General features: G+C 36.6%; 3 protein-coding genes across 6 annotated transcripts; 1 reads left to right on the top strand and 2 right to left on the bottom strand.

Moving 5' to 3' along the window:
* Positions 1-972: 972 nt before the first annotated feature.
* LOC117628241 (LIM domain-containing protein WLIM1-like) lies at positions 973-3,810 on the top strand. Its single transcript, XM_034360645.1, has 5 exons — positions 973-1,369; positions 2,587-2,683; positions 2,779-2,813; positions 2,975-3,061; positions 3,303-3,810. The coding sequence occupies exons 1-5, from the start codon at positions 1,232-1,234 to the stop codon at positions 3,507-3,509; spliced, it is 564 nt and encodes a 187-aa protein (XP_034216536.1). The 5' UTR covers positions 973-1,231; the 3' UTR covers positions 3,510-3,810.
* A 1,993-nt stretch (positions 3,811-5,803) lies between these two features.
* On the bottom strand, positions 5,804-7,639 carry LOC117628811. The gene is made up of 3 exons (XM_034361340.1): positions 7,116-7,639; positions 6,805-6,962; positions 5,804-6,246 (listed from the first exon to the last, which is right to left on the bottom strand). Exons 1-3 carry the CDS (start codon positions 7,426-7,428, stop codon positions 6,118-6,120), a joined length of 600 nt encoding a protein of 199 aa, XP_034217231.1. The 5' UTR covers positions 7,429-7,639; the 3' UTR covers positions 5,804-6,117.
* Positions 7,640-12,097: 4,458 nt separating this feature from the next.
* LOC117627172 (nucleobase-ascorbate transporter 6) lies at positions 12,098-17,738 on the bottom strand. Of its 4 annotated transcripts, none has more exons than XM_034359108.1 (16): positions 17,499-17,738; positions 17,254-17,348; positions 16,812-16,959; positions 15,852-15,949; positions 15,567-15,743; positions 15,151-15,251; positions 14,857-14,932; positions 14,705-14,764; positions 14,387-14,571; positions 13,979-14,075; positions 13,737-13,823; positions 13,296-13,354; positions 13,097-13,188; positions 12,902-12,979; positions 12,634-12,794; positions 12,098-12,532 (listed from the first exon to the last, which is right to left on the bottom strand). In XM_034359108.1, the coding sequence occupies exons 3-16, from the start codon at positions 16,930-16,932 to the stop codon at positions 12,314-12,316; spliced, it is 1,611 nt and encodes a 536-aa protein (XP_034214999.1). In that variant the 5' UTR covers positions 16,933-16,959; positions 17,254-17,348; positions 17,499-17,738; the 3' UTR covers positions 12,098-12,313. The 4 variants fall into 4 exon arrangements, with proteins under 4 accessions (XP_034214999.1, XP_034215000.1, XP_034214998.1 ...); XM_034359109.1 differs by having other exon boundaries at positions 17,266-17,348; XM_034359107.1 differs by having other exon boundaries at positions 17,254-17,738.
* Between the last annotated feature and the right edge of the window lie 464 nt (positions 17,739-18,202).

The raw sequence follows: 18,202 nt of genomic DNA, 5'->3' as shown, positions 1-18,202 counted from the left end.
TGTCAGAAATTAAAATTTTGTTCTCCTCTGTTTTTTCCAAAAATATTTATTTTGAATTTGTAAACTTCTCACACCAACCTTCATCAAGAACCATACAGCGTGTTTGATATGATTGGAAAGGGCATAAAGAGGTGGGGCTGAGGCTACATTTTAAAATTGGGAGCATTATTTATCTTTTTGCAGTGAAAATCTGAACTATGCATCACTGCATGTAACATATTATCTGTCCCACAGACCCCTATGATATAACATAATGTCAAAAAAAAATTCAAAAAAGAGGATCATACACCACTATCATATATATGGCCTGACCACACCACAACAAAGGTGCACCTTTTTTCTTTTTTCTTCTTTTGGGTCAGTGGTTTTTTTTCTTTTTCTTGTCGCTTCAAAAATAATTAAATGCCACTTAATTAGAAAGTGATTATATTATGTACAATCACTTGACTTCTTGGAGCATTAACTTTAAGATTTAAATAGAAATCATTTTTTTTTAGTACAAGTTATTGGGGGAGTGGGATTTAGACCAATATTTATTAAGTGTTTGGAGGTTTCGAACACGAAGAAGGAGGTGAAAGAGCTCAACCAATTGAGCTATACCCTGCTAGCACAACTTGTGTTTTTTCACTACTTTAATTTCCAAAAAATGAAAATTAATTTTGAATGCAAAAAAATGAGCAAACTGACCTGACAAATTGGCTTAACTCGTAGCTAGCTAACGTTATGTAAAAATTTGTGTGGTGTCCAAAAAGATTAGTTAGACGCGAGAGTTACGACAGAAGGACCGTGATATGTTCGAATCTGTGTGCTAAACCTTGGTCTAAACAATCATAGCTTCACTGTTTCAGAATCATAAGCCACTCAACGGAAGGACACGTGTCCCTAACTGAGGACAGAATGGTCATTTTGATAGAAGTTTGGTTTGGTGGAACCGAAGCCATCATAACCTTTAGACAAAGATTACCATACGGCCCCCATTATTGTACAGCTAGGAAATTTGATTGGGCCAAAGTTCAAAAATAACACCCATCAGCATCACAAGCCATTTGCAAATTTTTCTGTATGTATGTCTGAGCTGTAAACCTTGGACTCAAATTCAAAGAGAGAGAGCGAGAGATAAAGTCTTCTCTTATCAGGAAAAGGAAAGGATTTTGGTTTGTGGGTCTGAGAAAAGTTAGTGTCTTGTTGAGAGAGATTTTTGAGGGTGGGGAAGAGAAGATTATCGGGTGGGATGGCAACATTTGCAGGGACAACCCAGAAGTGCAAAGCATGTGAGAAGACTGTCTACTTGGTTGATCAGCTCACTGCTGACAACAAAGTCTACCACAAGGCATGCTTTAGATGCCACCACTGCAAGGGCACCCTCAAGGTGACTTCAATTTTCTTTCCTAAAACACACCTACTGATATAAAGACACTCACTTTTGCATTGATTTCATGGTTTCTGATGCTCTTTTGTTTCTTCTTTTTGTTGGTCATGTTTATATCTGTGCCATGCTTTTCTTACATCATTTTTGTTTGTGCTCAATTATGGATATTTCTATATGGTTTCCTTTTTCTTATAAGATTTGGATGATCATGATGGATGGATGTGTATAAATGAAAGAAAAGAAAGATTAAGATTTCCTTCTTTTACAATTATAACTTGTTTGATATTTGAGCATGGGGTTACTTAGCTGTCTAGCTGGGTTAGTGAGCTCAAGCCATTGATCTTCGGATGTGGGCATGTAGATCCACTGGGAATTGTATTACTGTGTTGCTCTCTCTTCATTTGATACATCCAAAAATTTATTTGCATTGACAATGCTCTCGAAAGGATTTCCTTTTAATTGATTCATTCGTAAACATTGTGATCGATATATACTTTGTCAGCTTGTCATCAAGATATGATAAATGGTGGTTAGGTGCATCTTAGTATGCCTACTAATATGTTGCGTAAGTAGAGTTTTAAGGAACATGAATGTTTGTACGGTTGAGCTTTCCTTGATGATTAAAATTTGTAGTAATGTGAAACTGCTTTCTGTTCTTAGAAGTAAGATTGATTTTGAATTGTGGATATGTTCAAAACTGGTGATTCGCCCCAGTTGTCAGTTACCTTCAAATTTCTGATCAAAAGCTTGTTCATAATTGTACCTGGACCACTTTTTCATGGTTGTAATGAAGGGACTTGTTCAAAAATCCATCCACAGAATATATTGAGTATCAAGCTAAGGAAAAGCTTTCTACAGTGTGAGAATAAATTATACTGCCTTGTTCACCTTAGAATTGAATGCTGGTAACAATGTGCTCACTAAATTGCCAACCATGAATCCATTATGTCTTCTAAGTTCCTGGATGGTGATAGAGGTTCTAATAAATTGAGTTTCTGAGCCCAGGTGGACCCATTAAGGGTTCAATTCTTTTTCATTTGAAGTTTGTATCTAATTCAGAAACCGGGGGCCTGCTTGCCACATTTAATTGTGTGTAAATCTTTAATCTTTAAAAGATAGAAAAGTTTTACTATGTTTCTCTAGTTGTACTTGATTGTTTAGGTATTATGTTTATGAGATGTCTTATATTTAATACTTATTTACTTCTGTCTATGCAGCTTAGTAATTATTCCTCTTTTGAGGGTGTTTTGTATTGCAAGCCTCACTTTGATCAGCTATTTAAGATGACTGGAAGCTTGGATAAAAGTTTTGAAGGTTATAAGCTGCTATGACTTGTCTTAAGGCATATTTACCTATCTTCTTGCTAAATTGTAATGTTGGATTCATTTTTTACTATTGTTGTGCTTCAGGTATACCAAAAACTGTTAGAGACAGATCAGAACAGGTACTTGCCTTTCTTTTTCTGATTCCCTTTTTATTTCTTCATTCCTACAATTTATATATGGTTGAATGAGAAAATAGAATTTATGTAGTGGGATTTAATCTTGTTTCTAGAAGTTTATAATAATCACGCTAACTGTCCCAATTGTGAGAAAATTTACACAGGTCAACAACAGTAAAGTTTCTAGTTTATTTGCCGGGACTCAAGACAAGTGTGTTGCTTGCAAGAAAACAGTTTACCCCATTGAAAAGGTAAATTTCTGTTCAACATATCAATGAGCTTTGCAGGATTGAATCATATTAACCTTATTAAAAACGTATTTAGCCAACTATAGTCTGCTTGTATGGAACTGTCTTGTTTATATGCAAACACAGATTTGATTCGATATGGTTTTCCGACAACTTCAATCACTTTTACCTGCAATTATGAATATATCAATGGCATGACATTTTAAAATCCTGCATTCTATAATCTGATTGCTTCATTTTTCAGGTGGCAGTTGATGGCACATCATACCATAAGCCTTGTTTCAGGTGCAGCCATGGAGGCTGTGTGATCAGCCCATCAAACTACGTAGCTCATGAGCATCGTCTCTACTGCAGGCATCACCATAGCCAACTCTTCAAGGAAAAAGGAAACTTCAGCCAGCTTAGCAAACAGGAAGAAGTTCAAGGGGTGACTGAGAACGCTGAGGCTTAGTAGTTAAATCGAAATGATCATGCTAAGTTCGATCACTCTCACAGTGGGGTTTCTAAGCAAGAGTCCGATGCAACTGTCATAGCATACAAGAAGAGCTATTGGGGTTCCCTTTTTCTATTTATGTAATATGTTGCCGGTACAAAAATTTGTTTTGGGCATTGTTGCTAAGTTCTGAGTGTGAGTTTGAATGGATAATATACGATATTATACAGCGAGTTAAAGCCTAGTTTTTCCAATAAAATAGCAACAGGCTGAAATATCCTATGATTTTCAGATTTGATTTTTGATATGGTTTCATTTATAATATGGCTACATGAGTGTCTGCCTCTTATCATTCATCTTTGCCTACAAAACCAACTTTCTGTCTCCTCATCTGTAGTTTTCTTAGTTATATTCATCATTAAAATAAAAGTTGATGGCCCTGGCATTTGGGGCCATGCATTAGTATTCTACATGAAGGTGCTGGTTGGCTGCTTCAATTCCAAACAGCCAAAATTTGACGAATTCCTCCCATGACATGGCTCTTCTTGAATCACTCAAACGAAGCCTTAACAATTCATTGTTAGCTGTCTTTATCAAACACAGTTGACGTCTCACTCCCCAGTTCATTATATATCTGATGTATTATCTCAAAAAAGACAACATATTACCGGGTCAAAACTAAAGATCGTGTTTATTTGGTCCACACGTGTATGGAGAACTTGTTCGTAGGCTACTGGTGAAAAATTGTTGTAGGCAATTGTGGGATTGAGCCTTTTTGGTGCGTTTGAGTTCCAAAGTGTATATTGGGCCTTTGTTGTTCCAGTCATGGACTTTCCTCTCTCCCAAAACAAGTTACTTTTATGTTTCTAACACAAGATTACAAGTTTCATTTGATTTTAGTTAGGAAGAGAAAGAGCAAGCAGCTGCTTGGCATATCAAATGCTGAGCCTGAGATTTTCATCCAGGTACTGAAAAATTCAAGGACATTTATATTGAAGCGTGAGCATCCAACCCAAAATCAAGTGCAATGAGCAGAAAAGCTCAAAATCTTTTAAATTATTATGCAAGCCTTTAATTCGCCGATGAAATTCACACTCAACGATGCGATGATTGTCATTCAGCTTCAAAGGCCAATTTTTGTCAAAGTTATGGTGGAGACTAGTCAAAGATTGTTCTTGTTGTCACGCTTTTAAAGAGGGAATATGTTCCTACAATGATTTTGGCTAGTCTAGTTCTTCCATACTTCCGTTAGAAGCAAACCAGGCTGAATGATGATTATCTCTCACTCTTACATATAAAGAAGAATCTCTGCTACCATTTTGAGAAAATAATTTAGATCAAGTCACTTTCTGATCAAGAAATTGGATCCAGATTAATGGATTGTGAGAAGTAAGGTAATGCTATCAAAAGGGACAAGCCATGGATAAGCAACTCAGTAATATGATATATATTAGTGGGTTTTCAAAAGGCAAAATGTAGACAAATTTTATGTGATTCTTGTATGAGTTTGTTGAACAATGGAAAACGCATGATGCCATGTCAGCCCCACATCGAAAGTGGGATTTTATTGATTTCATGGAATCTGAGGACCCCAAAATGCATAATCAACAGAGTGAGTTGCATGCCTAAGCAAAAGTAGCCTCATGTGAGCTGTTATCAATTGTCCTACTTAAAAAGCTTTCCCATGAATACGAAGTGGAGCAATATTCCTCCTAGTGAATATGGTTTTATATATAAAGTTAACAAAGAAAGAAGAAGGAGAAGAAGAGAAAACGGAAAGGAAAAACCGTCTTTTTTGCTTTGTCATCTTTGGTCTGTCTTGCTCTGTACAACGAGTGAAAAAAAGACGAGAGCAATCAATAATGATGCTGTTGTTCGGGAAGTTTCCGTTTTTACCTGTGCGCTTGAAGATGTCCATTTTTTGATGGCTTGTCTCAACTCTCAATGTCAAAAAGTACAGGCTTGATGATTAAAGTTAACTTTGGAACCTTTTATAGCTCAACTAGTGTTGCTTGAGAATACCTTTTGCAGTTGGATGTTGATATATTTGTCCCCGGTAAAAACTACTTTACGGAGAGGAAAATTTGAACTCGAATACAGAATAGGGAGCACATGCGTTAAAACCTTAATTTGTTAATCTTATTTGAGTATAATTATGAGGCATAAGGGCCATAGATATATAATTACAATATGCCTGGCCCTGCTGCTTGACTATGATGATTGTGCCGTGTTGTGTGCATGCAAGATAAACTTGCACTTTTTGCTGTCACAAAATTAATTTTTCCTAGTTTTTTCAAGTTCAGAAACAGATGTTTTCTTCTTGAACTAGAACTTCCATTAAACAAGAGCTCTTCATTACATTGATTCTAGAGATTTCACCCTTTTCTATTCTATACACAACTTACTCAGATCTCCACCTCAAGAAAAAGTAAAAGAGAAAGTCTATGCTCATTTAGTTTTCTACCTGCCCCCTTAAATGAACCCTATTGAAGTTTCAACTCAAAAGTACTTTTTAACAAGTCATGCAGGAGGAGGGCTTTGATCTTCTGCAGATGGAGCACCAATTGATCCATATTGCTCCACTGTTGCTTACGCATCATGTGGGAAGATTAGGAAACATGGGATATCAGCCTGTGGCCTCTGAGATGCTGTGTAATGAGGGCTGCCATGTTCTTGACCTGGCAGTACTGGCAGACTGATGAGTTGATGATGTTGCTGCTGTTCTTGGCCCGTGCCCTCTCTCATGTTTAGCCACCTGGTCAAATATTTGAGATGATTATTTTGAGTGGTTTTTTCAACTTTCCATTAATGAGAAAGAAAAAGCATTGAACAGAACAATTAATTCACTCTTTTTTTTATTTATTCATTGGGTTCATTCAATTATTTGTTTATTCATTTAGCCCATTACTGAAACGAGTTCCAAGCATTTTGTTTATTTATTTATTCATCTACTTAATGATTTAGGCCGTTACAGAAGGAAACTCAATGCTCTTTCCCTGATTTTCTGCTAATTAACAAATGAAAAGAATCTTCTTTTAATATGTTCTTGTCTGAAATATTAATCATAATGCTTTCACTTTAAATAAATTTAAAAAAATTAATTAATTATCAAGAAAATTTGATTGACCACTTTTAGCAGAAGAACAGAAGCAAAGGTTGGTTTGGCTTGGGGAATTCAGGGAACCCAGTAACTTCAAAACCATGTATGCAATTTGAAGAAAGAATCTACTCTAAATGTGACAGGCTGATATAGAGATGTGAATCAAATTAATTTATCAGATGAGATAATGTAGTTAAATGAAAATTTAATTACCTGGTTGTCCTTCTCCAGCTCAGAAGCCTCAGATCTTCTGGCTGCTGTCAGTACTGGCTTCTCTCTCACCCTCTCCTGTGGCTGCTCTGCTTCCACCTGGTTTGAGTGGCTTCTCTTCACCTTTGCTTGCTTCTTTGCCCACAAACCCTTCATCACCTCTGAAAACAAAAACCCAGAAACCAAAATCCAAGATAAACAATTTGAACCCACAACTAAAATGGAAAAATGATAAATAAATAAAAAACAAAGAGAGAGAGAGAGAGAGAGAGAGAGAGAGAGAGAGAGAGAGAGAGAGAGAGAGAAGTTGAAACCTTGAGTGGTGATGAGCCTGTAAACTTGGCCAAGAACAAGAGTATCAGTTGGCCTGAGAAGCTTTATGCGTGTCAAGCGAACTGAAGTGCCGTTGTTGTTGTTGTCTTTCTGGTTCAAATTCTTGTCTTTTTTATCGCCATTGCTGTTGGGATTGGAGGGGCACAAGGTGGTGGAGATGAGCAGAGCAACATAGTGGCCAGGATTAGTCTTCATGATCTCACTTGCACTCACAGACCAATAAAATTTCTCTTCTTTCCCACTTGGATGTTGTATAACCAAAGTTGCTGCATCAATTGCTTGACAATTTCCCATTATCACCCTCTCTCTCTCTTTCTTCTCTCTCTAACACAGAGACAGACAATGAAAGCTGAAGAAATGGCAGGAGAGGGAGTAAGGTAGGGGAAGAGGAGGTGGTTTGAGCTATGCAACAAGCTCTTTATAACCACCAATATCCCCACTTCTCATCCTTTACTTGTCCATATCTCTCTCTCTCTCTCTCTCTCTCTCTGTGCAGGCTTCTAGTACTTCGGTAATTATGGTTCAAAAGAATAATCAAGCCTGAGGAGGGGTATCTTGGTAATTTTGTGGGAAAACTGTGCTTATGATTATCCAATGCTTCATGATGTGTCGAGGAGTGATTGGTTGGCTGGACAGAGAGAGTTTAGGGGGTCCTCGTGGTTGGATAACATGCGGGTTGTTGTTAACTCATTTCTTAATTAGATGCGTTACATTTGCGACAAGTCGTCTAACATTTGCGAGTTAAACTTTAATTTATGTAAGACGACTATACGTTGGTACCACGTCACCACATCAACATTAAATAGCACATATTATATCTCTTTAAATTTGCATAAAAACTTAGTCTTTGTACCCCCCTTCTTTTGAGAAAAACTTTCAATACAACGGTATAACACTTTCTGTTATTTCTGGCCAATTACATGTAAGATAACTTTTTCACGTGTCATTATATTATTAATCGAAGATAACAAAACAATGTTATTCCGTTACAAGTAAATTTTTCTGCCTGATCACCTCCACGTGAAATAATCAGAAAATATGGTAGAATTTTAATTAATTAAATGCACGTGTGGCTGGCACCACAAAACAACCAACTAAGACCAACCAAAATTGCGACTTTTCAATTTCATAACTTATTGACAAATTGAAAAGCTATACGGCATGGCCCCATATAAATATATAATACATTCTGTTCTAGACAAAGGACCACAAATGAAAAAGACGAAGAGAGCATATATGCATCCAATATATGATACATCTCTCTCTCCTCCATTGTCCCCTCGCATTGCCCACCAAACAAGACCGGAGCGAGAACGCGTGAGAAGAATTGTTTTCGTTTTCGTTTTCGTTTTCAGTTTTTGGGGTTACGGAAAAACACAAAGAGAGGAAAACGCAACGAAGCTGTGCGTTTTGTTTGAGGTGGGCCCTATGCTATTTGTACAGTTTCGAAGGCCTCAGCTTTTGAACACGTTATGTAAGTACGTGTCGCATGTGAGCAATCAATCTTAGCTTCGGTCATTCTCTGATTTACGTTACGTTCTAGCGTTTTGCAAAAGGGCCTTCAAAAAGTGATAGCCGAACCACTGGGTTTTTTGCTTTCCGTTTCTTCCCTTTTTAATTCTTTCCATGGCGGCCAACCAAAGCAACCTCCATTTTTCTTTACATTATAAAACAAATCTCATGCTCATCCGGAAGGGCGGTCACGGTCCGATTTGGTCCAATTTAAACATCAAACTGAAAACCTAATCAATGTAGGCATTGTGCGGTGCAAATAACTATTAGTGATTGATTTGATTCAGTTATTTTCATTCATGAATGATTAAAATTAAGAGGACGGCTTCTTTTACCTTGTAATACGATTGTGACGTGCATTATTTGAAGCTTTTAGGACTTAGGGCTGACTATAGTGTATGATGAATATGAGTGGTAATGGGAAATTATTGTGTTCAAATATCATTCCATGCTTGACCTATTGCAGATCATTGCAATTGGGTAGGGGGCCACTCTAAGGTTTCCATGCTCGGTTGTTGGAATGAGGAGCAAACAAAAGTGATACGACTAGATCAAATCAAAGTAGTGGAGCCGCTACTCTTATCAGATTTTCTGTCTTCGAAATTACCAATTGATATGTCCCTCATATCTCCAAAAAAAATATTATCTTAATACCAAAATATTTTCACAAACCATACACAAAATCAATTTGTAAAGCAGAAGAAAAACGAAATTATGGTCGTCACTATAGAGATAACTGTTCTATTACTAAAGTTATAAATTTCATATATTTCGACTATTGATTTGGTTCTGAAAAATACTAGATTTTTTACACATCTTCAAGTCCAAAATATATAATTATTTTGTTGATGTAAGTTACTCTTACACTTTCTTATTTTACATGTTTGTTTAGAATATCTCCCACATGCTTGGCCATCTCATGTGAGATCAAGATGATATCACGTGGCAAATTGTACACTTCAAAATCTTGAAATACTACACATGTGTCGTCAAGAAGACAAGAAGAGTTTACTCTGATTGCAATTAACAAGCATAAGTTTAGTGGTGAAAGCCAGCAAATCGAGCGAGCAATTCATTAAAACTTGGACATCTACATGGGAAAAGCCACATTATTTTAGGTCCAATTGAAGGGGAACCACAGTAATCATTCACGATCATGCAACTTTGACTCTTGTAGCTAGATCTTCCAATCTCATTAATATCTTATTGATTTGCTAATCTCAGTGTTTTTTTCTCCCAAGCTTTACTCTTTATACTATTGAAAAAGAAGTGTCGTCAAGATGATCGGTTCTTATATTCTAGATAGTAGAACATTGCATAGGACTCATTTGTGTAGTAGTTTGAAGTAATTATTCACTTAGGCAATGTTTTAGCTTCGAATCCTAACATCCGTGTAGTGTGTGTGAGTTTAATATACTATCACCTTTCTCTCAATAAAAAATGTCCTAAAAAAAGATAGTTAAACATTTACTTCGCATCTAAGGCAATTTGACCTCTCACCTTCTTCAAAGCAACACGTAGGCCTACTAAAAATGTAAATCATAATAGAATCCATCCAACAAATCGGGGTTACCCAAAAACCTAATTAAAATTTGGGGACCAGAACCATGTAACATTAATTGAAAGAATATGACCCTTTCTGACTTATCTACAGCCATAAAGAAATACATGGCCATGCCCAAATCTATCATACTCTTTCAATTCTTTGTGCATTTTATTCATGTACCCAAAACAAAAAAAAACAAAAAAACAAAAAACAAATGGATGGAATCCTACTCCTCCTCCTTTTCATGAATTGAAGTGGGTGGATAATGAACGTAACAGTAATATTTGTAGGTCCTAATCAGACCTCCACCAAACAGCAGGAAATCAGAATTTCTGGGAATTTTTTTTGGGTACTCAGATGGAGGTAGGTTTTTGTTTCTTTCATAGGGCCCCATGCATTCTCATTTCATTAGCAATAAAACGGTGTATCTGCAAGTCTTCCACACCAAACAGCAAATAGGATGTTGGGGGGGATTTGATTCATGGGCTGGTTTTTGTTTTCTTCCACCTCATGTACCCTAATCTGTGACCAAAAGCCGAAGAAGATATCTAATAAAATCATCCACCTGTATTTTTTAAGTAGTTTGCTCTTGTTTATTTTATTTTAATTATTTGTTAAACGTAAGTGCTAGAATAGGGGTGAAATGTGTCTTCGAGTAAGACACATCTCCTCTTTCTTCCGTACCTAAAGGATTGGAGAGTGGGATGGTTCCCACACTCAAATTATCAAATGGAATTATGGTTGTCTACTTTATCAAATTTCACCATCACATTGGACACAATAATGCTAAATTGACTAAATTGACTCGCTAAATAATGCGTCAATCTATTACCTGTTCGTAATATTTACAACATACTTTATATTTGAATGGATTAAATTCTGTCACGTTATGTATTCAATGTATTTATAAAAAAAAATTGAGAATTTGAATAATTTTCAAATAATTTGTCATGCTTGAGGAAGTTGTTCGATAGTGAGAATAAATTTTCAATGAATAATAAGGGACATGTGGTACAAGCTGGTAGTTTTAGAATCAAAGAATCTCCAAATGAACAGATACGTTTTGCTATAAGCTGCTGAATGATTGAACAAATTTTCAAATGGGTCTGCCCTAATTGGGCTCTTAAAGAAATTGTGGATCAACCACACAATAGTGGGTCTCACCAATAACTCAATAACGATATTTGTGACATGGATCTCAAAATCCTTCCAAATACTTCAACTTCGGGGATGGACCATAAAGTGATATTCCATAGGTTTGTAGATAAAAATTACACAAGATTTGCCAATGGGAATCTAGTCCAATTGGAAAACGGTATTGACTTACAGACAAATGATCTCAAGTTGAAATAACAGTAGCACTTTGGTACATGTTTCAAACCCATGATACCCGGCAGTTGTAGAAAAGTCTCATTCTCCAATATCCGGCAGTTGTAGAACAGTCTCATTCTCCAATATCGTTTGTATTAAATAAATAAATAAAAGACTTTGAACATAATAGTCTTCCAAACAATACCATTTTTTCCTTAACCCAAGGGCTCATCTAGAAAAGTAAACTACTTTTTATGAGTTGTGCCCAATATCAGTCGCTTTATGAAAGGTCCAACCCATGCAATACAAGCCTTTGAATTTTCTTGGAATTTGCTGACTCAAGTTGTGAATCAGTCACTGGCACTTAACGGATATTTTGCCCAAGTCAAAACGAACTAACGTGGAAATATTTTGTAATACCAGTAGTTGGGCTATGATGTCACAATAGGAAATGATTTGGTCCACAAGAATTTTATTTGGTTACGTTACGTAACATAGTAAATAATGTGGACGGACAGAGTCAAATTTCTAGCTAAAATGAGACTAATAAAGCAAGCATATAAAAACAGAAGGAATTTAAAAAATAAAATGAAATTTGAGGGCACACAAACTGCTTCAATGCTAACTTTAATTCACATCCCCAGTTGGATTTACAGCAAGGAATATAATGAAATAAATGTACTACAACCGCATCCTATTTAGGAAAAGATTATATTATATATTCGCTAAGCGTGAGAAAAAGATGAGTTATTGAAAACTTGGGATGGATGGATCATTACACCATAAGCTTAAAACTCAATACCAAGAGCTTCATACAGATGGAAAATACTTGTTTAGATTGAATGGCAGAGAATAAAACTCCTCGCTCCTCGAATCGCCCTTGAAAGACCGGAACTTGTCCCACCAATGCTTACCCCTGTCTTTCCTAACTGAACTATCTTTTCGGTGCAGTGTGTTGTCCAGGAAATATGCCACACATCCTGCCACAAAAGCTTCTGACTGTAGAGGGACATTGATCATATCGTTGAACTGCCAAATACAGATGAACATGTATGTATGTCAGTGAAGATTATAACCAAGCATTACATGATTCAATAAAAGCAACACCGGGTTTGATGTTTGGTGCATACCCATCTTCCTCCTGAGTGGACTGGACCGTAACCTTTGATAGCTGTGTATTCATTGAAGTACTGTGGCACAGACAGTCCCATGAAGATAGAGAAGCCTAATATGAACTTTGTTCGGAAGCTGTTCAGGTTGCAGAACTGAAGAAAGCTAAGGCCTCCAGCACCTGTGGATGCATGATGAAATGGAATATATCATATAACAAATCTGATAACAAAGTGAATCAGCCGCCCACATGTCTGCTTGTTAACATGATGAATGAGATGCACATACCAACATAAGCAAAGAAAAGACAATACAAAGCAGCAATGATGGGCCCTGGGATTGATGCGAAGACCGCTCCAAATTTGCCTGTCCAATGATGAAATGATGAGTAATAATAACAAAACAGTCGCTAACAATTGCGCAAGCATAACAATAATTATAATGTACATTGAATTGAGAATATCTCATAAGTTAACAACTTACCCAGAATGGAGAAAAATATCATGAACCCAGCAGATATTTGCACAACCCTTCGACTACCAACACGTGTCAAGGCCAAAAGACCAGCATTCTCTCTGCTCAGAGACAAAGGGAAGTCTTAGAACAAGGTAGAAACTCTGTTTTCCACTTAATAGAAGTACGATGTTTAAACAGCATAAACGTTCCCTATTAACAGTCTTACACAGATACTGAGGATCCAGTCACAGTTCCAAACAAGCCCGAAATCAGAATGCCAACTCCCTGAGAGTAGAAATTATACAGTTAATTTACAATTGGAAAAGGGGAGCGCTATTCGTGCTCCCACAAAGGAGTGCAGGAGTGTTTTGGTAGAGCATGATCTTTGCCAAAATTCAACATGCACAACTGTTCCATATGCAGACAATGAAAATACAACTGCATTTTCTATTGCTCATAAGAACCAATCTTACAGAAAAGCCAGCTAAACAAGTTGTTAAGGAACCATCCCCATCAAATACAAAATAATAATAAAAATAACAGAAGGAAAGCATTGATAGATTGATGACATGTTCAGGTTTGGAAGCAAAATCAAGAAGTTCAAGTGGAAATCAGAGAAGTTCATGCCGAAGCAAAGTCTACGTTGGAAAGAGAGAAGCTTTTGTACCTGCCAACCAACTCCACGACTCAAAATAGCAGGTGGCACTGGAGTTGCACTAGCATACCTTGATACAGCAATGAAAGCACCAGTGGACTGTTTTATCATTACAAATATGTGAGAAATAGGCAACCTTTAAGGGGTCAAAACAAAATGAACGGGTAGTGTTGGAAACAAAAGCAATAATGATTTTGAATTTTGACTTATCAATTATTACCAATTTAAGAGAATGAAAAGTAAAGAGAACAAACCTCAATAAGAGCAACAAAAGATGCCGCCATCATAGCAAAGGCTTCACCAGCATCAAATGAAGGTGCTCCCCATTGAAAGGGGTATGGAACTCTAATCCTGCAAACCCAAGTTCCAATAAGGATTCATTTCCAACAAATATTTGGTACCAATCCAGAACATAAGCCATGATGATGAATAAATATTTACATTTTAATGAAGGTAATAAAGGATGGAAATTTCATAGTATGTCTAAACTTCCTAGCATGGTTTGGGAGCCTATTTTAAAAAGAATAACAAAAGGAAATTTCAGTTTAATAATTCCATGTCCACCAAAGATTTTGCTTTAGAGTTCTATACAATGGTGAGAAAAGGAAGAATTACAACAATAAAAGTGTTAAAACTATATTAAGGACACATTTAATACTAACCATGGAGCAGCATCTATAAGTCCAGCACGATCAGTTCGGCAGCTTGCCTGTGTTTTTGGGGATGCATCATCATATGCTCCACCAACAGTGAGTAGGTGAGCATAAATCCATACAATCACAATAGAAAATATGACAGCAAAACGGTCAAATATGGGTTTTCCTCTGTGAATTATGTGGGGCATATACTGCATCACAATCATTGCAAAAACAATATTAGCGTTACAAGAATAATTTTTCCACAAGGGTAAAATGATAAAAGGCACAAAGGCAAGACATTTGACAAGGATTTAAACATATCACACATTTAAGGACCATTACCTGAGAAACAAATACTAAAATGACAAGCTCTGGCAGTCCAATCTCTACACATTTGGCAAGCTAAATATCCAGGAAAAGCATCAAGAAATAACCGTGAGAACGTTATTCACCGTATATATGCGCATACATACACATCTAAGAAGAACACTTACCACTGGAAAACCTAACTCGTAGAGTCCAAAACCTACTAGACCTACCAAGGGAACAACTGAAAGTGGGCTTAAAAACCTGAAAGAAAAAAATAAAACTGAAAAGTTTTAACCACCATGAATTTTTAAGCTTAACAAGAAAATAATCCTAGTGAAGTATTGAGTTTTCTTTTCTTGTTTTGTTTTGCTTTGCACAGACTTTAATGGAGAAAACTGAAATGTTTCAGTACAAATCTGACAAGTTCTAGACTAATCTTTCTAACCACCAAATTTGACTTTCTGTTATTTAGAACCAACCTTGCAACATTACGCCAAAGGCCACTGAAGCCTAAGACTATCTGAAGAGTTGAAGCAACAATAAGAGAACCCTGTATTGCCCGCATAGTCCTCTTAAATTTCTGAAATGAAGGAAATCAAAACATAGTCATAAGCTACAAGCCTACAGCCAAGTCTGTGCAGATGAGAATGAGAATTATCGAGTAATTGAACGCAGGATACTTGTCTTCCCTCTTAATATCAGAAATCAATTACTGTAAGAAAAATCTAGTAATTAGTGCTTCAGCATCAGTGGATGCTCTTCAGCAAGTTCATATGACAGATAATGAAAAACAACTACTGTTACCTGATGTATCATATGTTGGGCACCAAATGACAAACAACTAAGTTTTATAAAATGACTACCAAGTAAAAACAGGATGGGTTTCAGAACAAACATCTATAGGGTCGTCACTATCACTGAATCGGCCAGCTAATATGATTGAAATTGTAGTAGGGACAAACGTATACGACCCGCCAATCACTGCTGGTAGTCTAGTCCCAAACAATGTCTGTTGCAATGTGTTCAAACCAGCAACAAAGAGTAGGGTCTGGATCACCTTGGCCTTCTCCTCCTATAACAGTAGTAAGAGACATACATATATCAGGTGGTCAAATTTGAAGAAAAACACTATTTGGTTGACGTCAATTAGAATTTAAGCAATAAGTTCTTCAGGTCTTACATTTCCTCCTCCCATCTGGGGAACAAGAGCACTGGGAATGAGAACTGAGGTTCCAAGCATGACAATGTAATGTTGAAAACCAAGGAGAATGGCATCAGCTGCACCAGTAATGGCCCACGATTTTGTTATATCACTGTTCAATTATTCATGACTAGCTAATGAAGTAACGACATGAGTTAAGAGTAATGAAGCTCAACTACAGTAAAAATCAAAACTACCCAATATCTGCAATGCCACACATATTCAATTTAAATTTCCTAAACAGAAGACGGTAAAGCAGAACTTAGAGCACCATTACCAAAGAGTGACAGAAAAGCTTTGCCAAAGGGACAAAGAGTAACGAGAAACCAGAGCCATAAGAGAATTTTACAGGTGCCCAATAAACAAAAGTCAAATGGGTTCCCACCAAATTAGAGTTGGGCACATAGCTTAGGTTACGCCTAATGCAAAACAAGATGGCAGGTTACGAAAATAGTACAAAACTTAATCAGTACAGCTGCACAGGCAAAGAATAGATAACCAAGCAATTAACAGAATATATATAAAAAGATTCAAATAAATCCCCCCAGAAAGGCAATCAAAAAAGAAAAAACGAAAAGAAGGTGAAGAAGAAAAACAGTATGTTTTTTTCTATTAAAGAAAAACAAAAGAAGGATAGCATTTCAACTTTTCATTTCCTTTCTGAAAAGCGGTATCTACCAAAGAAAAAGAGATAACTAAAGAAAAGCTACTTTCAACAATTCAATACATGAATCTCGTATCCAAAATAAAATAAATTAAAGAAGAAAATTATATACAACCTGCCTGAGATATGCCAAAAAGATCCATAAGAATCACAGTTAGAAACCATGATCCACCATGAATACTCTTACACTATCGTTAAATAAGGGAACAAGAGCTCAGAATCCAAATTAGGAAAAGAAGAAAAACAATCATTGAATGTGGATTAGAGGTACTCACGCCATGGAGGTGGACTTGTAATGCAGTAAGAAATGTTGGGTAGCTGTTCTTTTGGTGGGTGTGGCTGTGGCTCATCTACTTTTGGAGCTCCACCGCCTCCTCCTCCTCCTCCACCTGCCATGATTCCTCTAGAGCTTGCTTTCTCTCACTAAAAAACACCAGAAACAACTATAAAGCTCAAATCTACGCAAAACCCAGATCCCAAATCTAGCAAAAACCCACTAAAATGAGCTGAAAGCAGGAAAAACAGTCAACAGTGTGATGACCGAAAGGATTGAACCACTCACATGTATACCCACTAAACTACCAAATAATAGAGATGGGAACTGTGCGAATAAGAAACTAAAAACAAAATGATAGTGTAACCGGAAGCTTCACAAAGCGAGCACAACTAATTGCACAAGAAAATATTCAGAAAAATATAAGCACATATAAAAAGCACCTTTTAACTAACCGCTGAAGTAAAGCAAAAGCCAAATATGAAAGCAGGGGAAGCTCTCTCTAAAGTCAAAAATCCATATACCCCACACCCAAAAGCTGTTCACGCAAAATGGGTAGAGAAAGAGAGTCAGGCAAATCCAGGTGCTTAGTTGAACCAAATCAGAGTCTGTAAACACAGTTAAGAGGCGGTACAAGAGGTGTGACTGTAAATATAATAAAATGGGAAGTGAGTGAGATATTATATACCCAAAAAATATTCAGAGCAGCCACTTTCTCTCTCTACAAGGTGAAAGTCTCCCTCTCTCTCTCTCTCTCTCTCTCTCTCTCTCTCTCGGGGAGCTACACCGCACACACTAACTACACATTCCCTTCTAACAAGAAAATACACCCTACCAAACCTTATTTATTGAGCTTAGCAGAAAACCATTTATTTATTTTTTTTAATAAAGTTTATGTTTTTAGTTTTTCATTTTTGGAGGTTTTCTTTGTTTGTTTCTCACTGTGTGGTTCAGCTGTGCAAAAAGCCAGAGGGAACCTCTTAAAACTCCGTGGCTGAAATGATACTTGTCAAGCCATGAACGATCGGATACAGGTCGTCAGGAGAAAACGACACCGTTTGAGTTTGCGTTAACTTAAGTCAGATGAAGGTGCTTCCTTGACAAGATCAATTCCCATTTACCAACATCCCCTAGATGATTCACCGAGATTTGTTAATTTATTGAAAGACGTTAATACCCTTACAAAAATATAAAAGTATAACATGTCGTTTTCTTTAACAGATCGACATTAAACGAGCCGTTGAACTAACAAGCAAGAAAGCAATAATGTAGTGCGAATTAAGAACTCATCCGCAATTTAAAAAGTTGACAAGTGTGAATGAAAATTGAAATGAAATGTTGTGCGCCTTAAATTCTTTGTGGATAGGTTTTTTTCTTATTGCAATTATTATA

This window comes from Prunus dulcis, chromosome 5 (assembly GCF_902201215.1).
Source record: "Prunus dulcis chromosome 5, ALMONDv2, whole genome shotgun sequence".
Classification (NCBI taxonomy): domain Eukaryota; kingdom Viridiplantae; phylum Streptophyta; class Magnoliopsida; order Rosales; family Rosaceae; genus Prunus; species Prunus dulcis.
The sequence above is the reverse complement of the archived record's forward strand: the minus strand, read 5'-3'. Positions and strand labels throughout refer to the sequence as shown.

Excerpts from the sequence above, each read along its gene's own strand:
- LOC117628241 (XM_034360645.1), top strand. The coding sequence starts at position 1,232 with ATGGCAACATTTGCAGGGACAACCCAGAAGTGCAAAGCATGTGAGAAG. Across the intron at positions 2,814-2,974 it reads TTAGAGACAGATCAGAACAG|GTCAACAACAGTAAAGTTTC; the intron begins GTACTTGCCTTT and ends AAATTTACACAG. Across the intron at positions 3,062-3,302 it reads CAGTTTACCCCATTGAAAAG|GTGGCAGTTGATGGCACATC; the intron begins GTAAATTTCTGT and ends TTCATTTTTCAG.
- LOC117627172 (XM_034359107.1), bottom strand. The coding sequence starts at position 16,932 with ATGGCAGGTGGAGGAGGAGGAGGAGGCGGTGGAGCTCCAAAAGTAGAT. Across the intron at positions 15,252-15,566 it reads ATAGTGACGACCCTATAGAT|AAATTTAAGAGGACTATGCG; the intron begins GTTTGTTCTGAA and ends CCTTCATTTCAG. Across the intron at positions 13,189-13,295 it reads ACTGGATCCTCAGTATCTGT|AGAGAATGCTGGTCTTTTGG; the intron begins GTAAGACTGTTA and ends GTCTCTGAGCAG.
- LOC117628811 (XM_034361340.1), bottom strand. The coding sequence starts at position 7,428 with ATGGGAAATTGTCAAGCAATTGATGCAGCAACTTTGGTTATACAACAT. Across the intron at positions 6,963-7,115 it reads CAGGCTCATCACCACTCAAG|AGGTGATGAAGGGTTTGTGG; the intron begins GTTTCAACTTCT and ends TTTTGTTTTCAG. Across the intron at positions 6,247-6,804 it reads AGCTGGAGAAGGACAACCAG|GTGGCTAAACATGAGAGAGG; the intron begins GTAATTAAATTT and ends ATATTTGACCAG.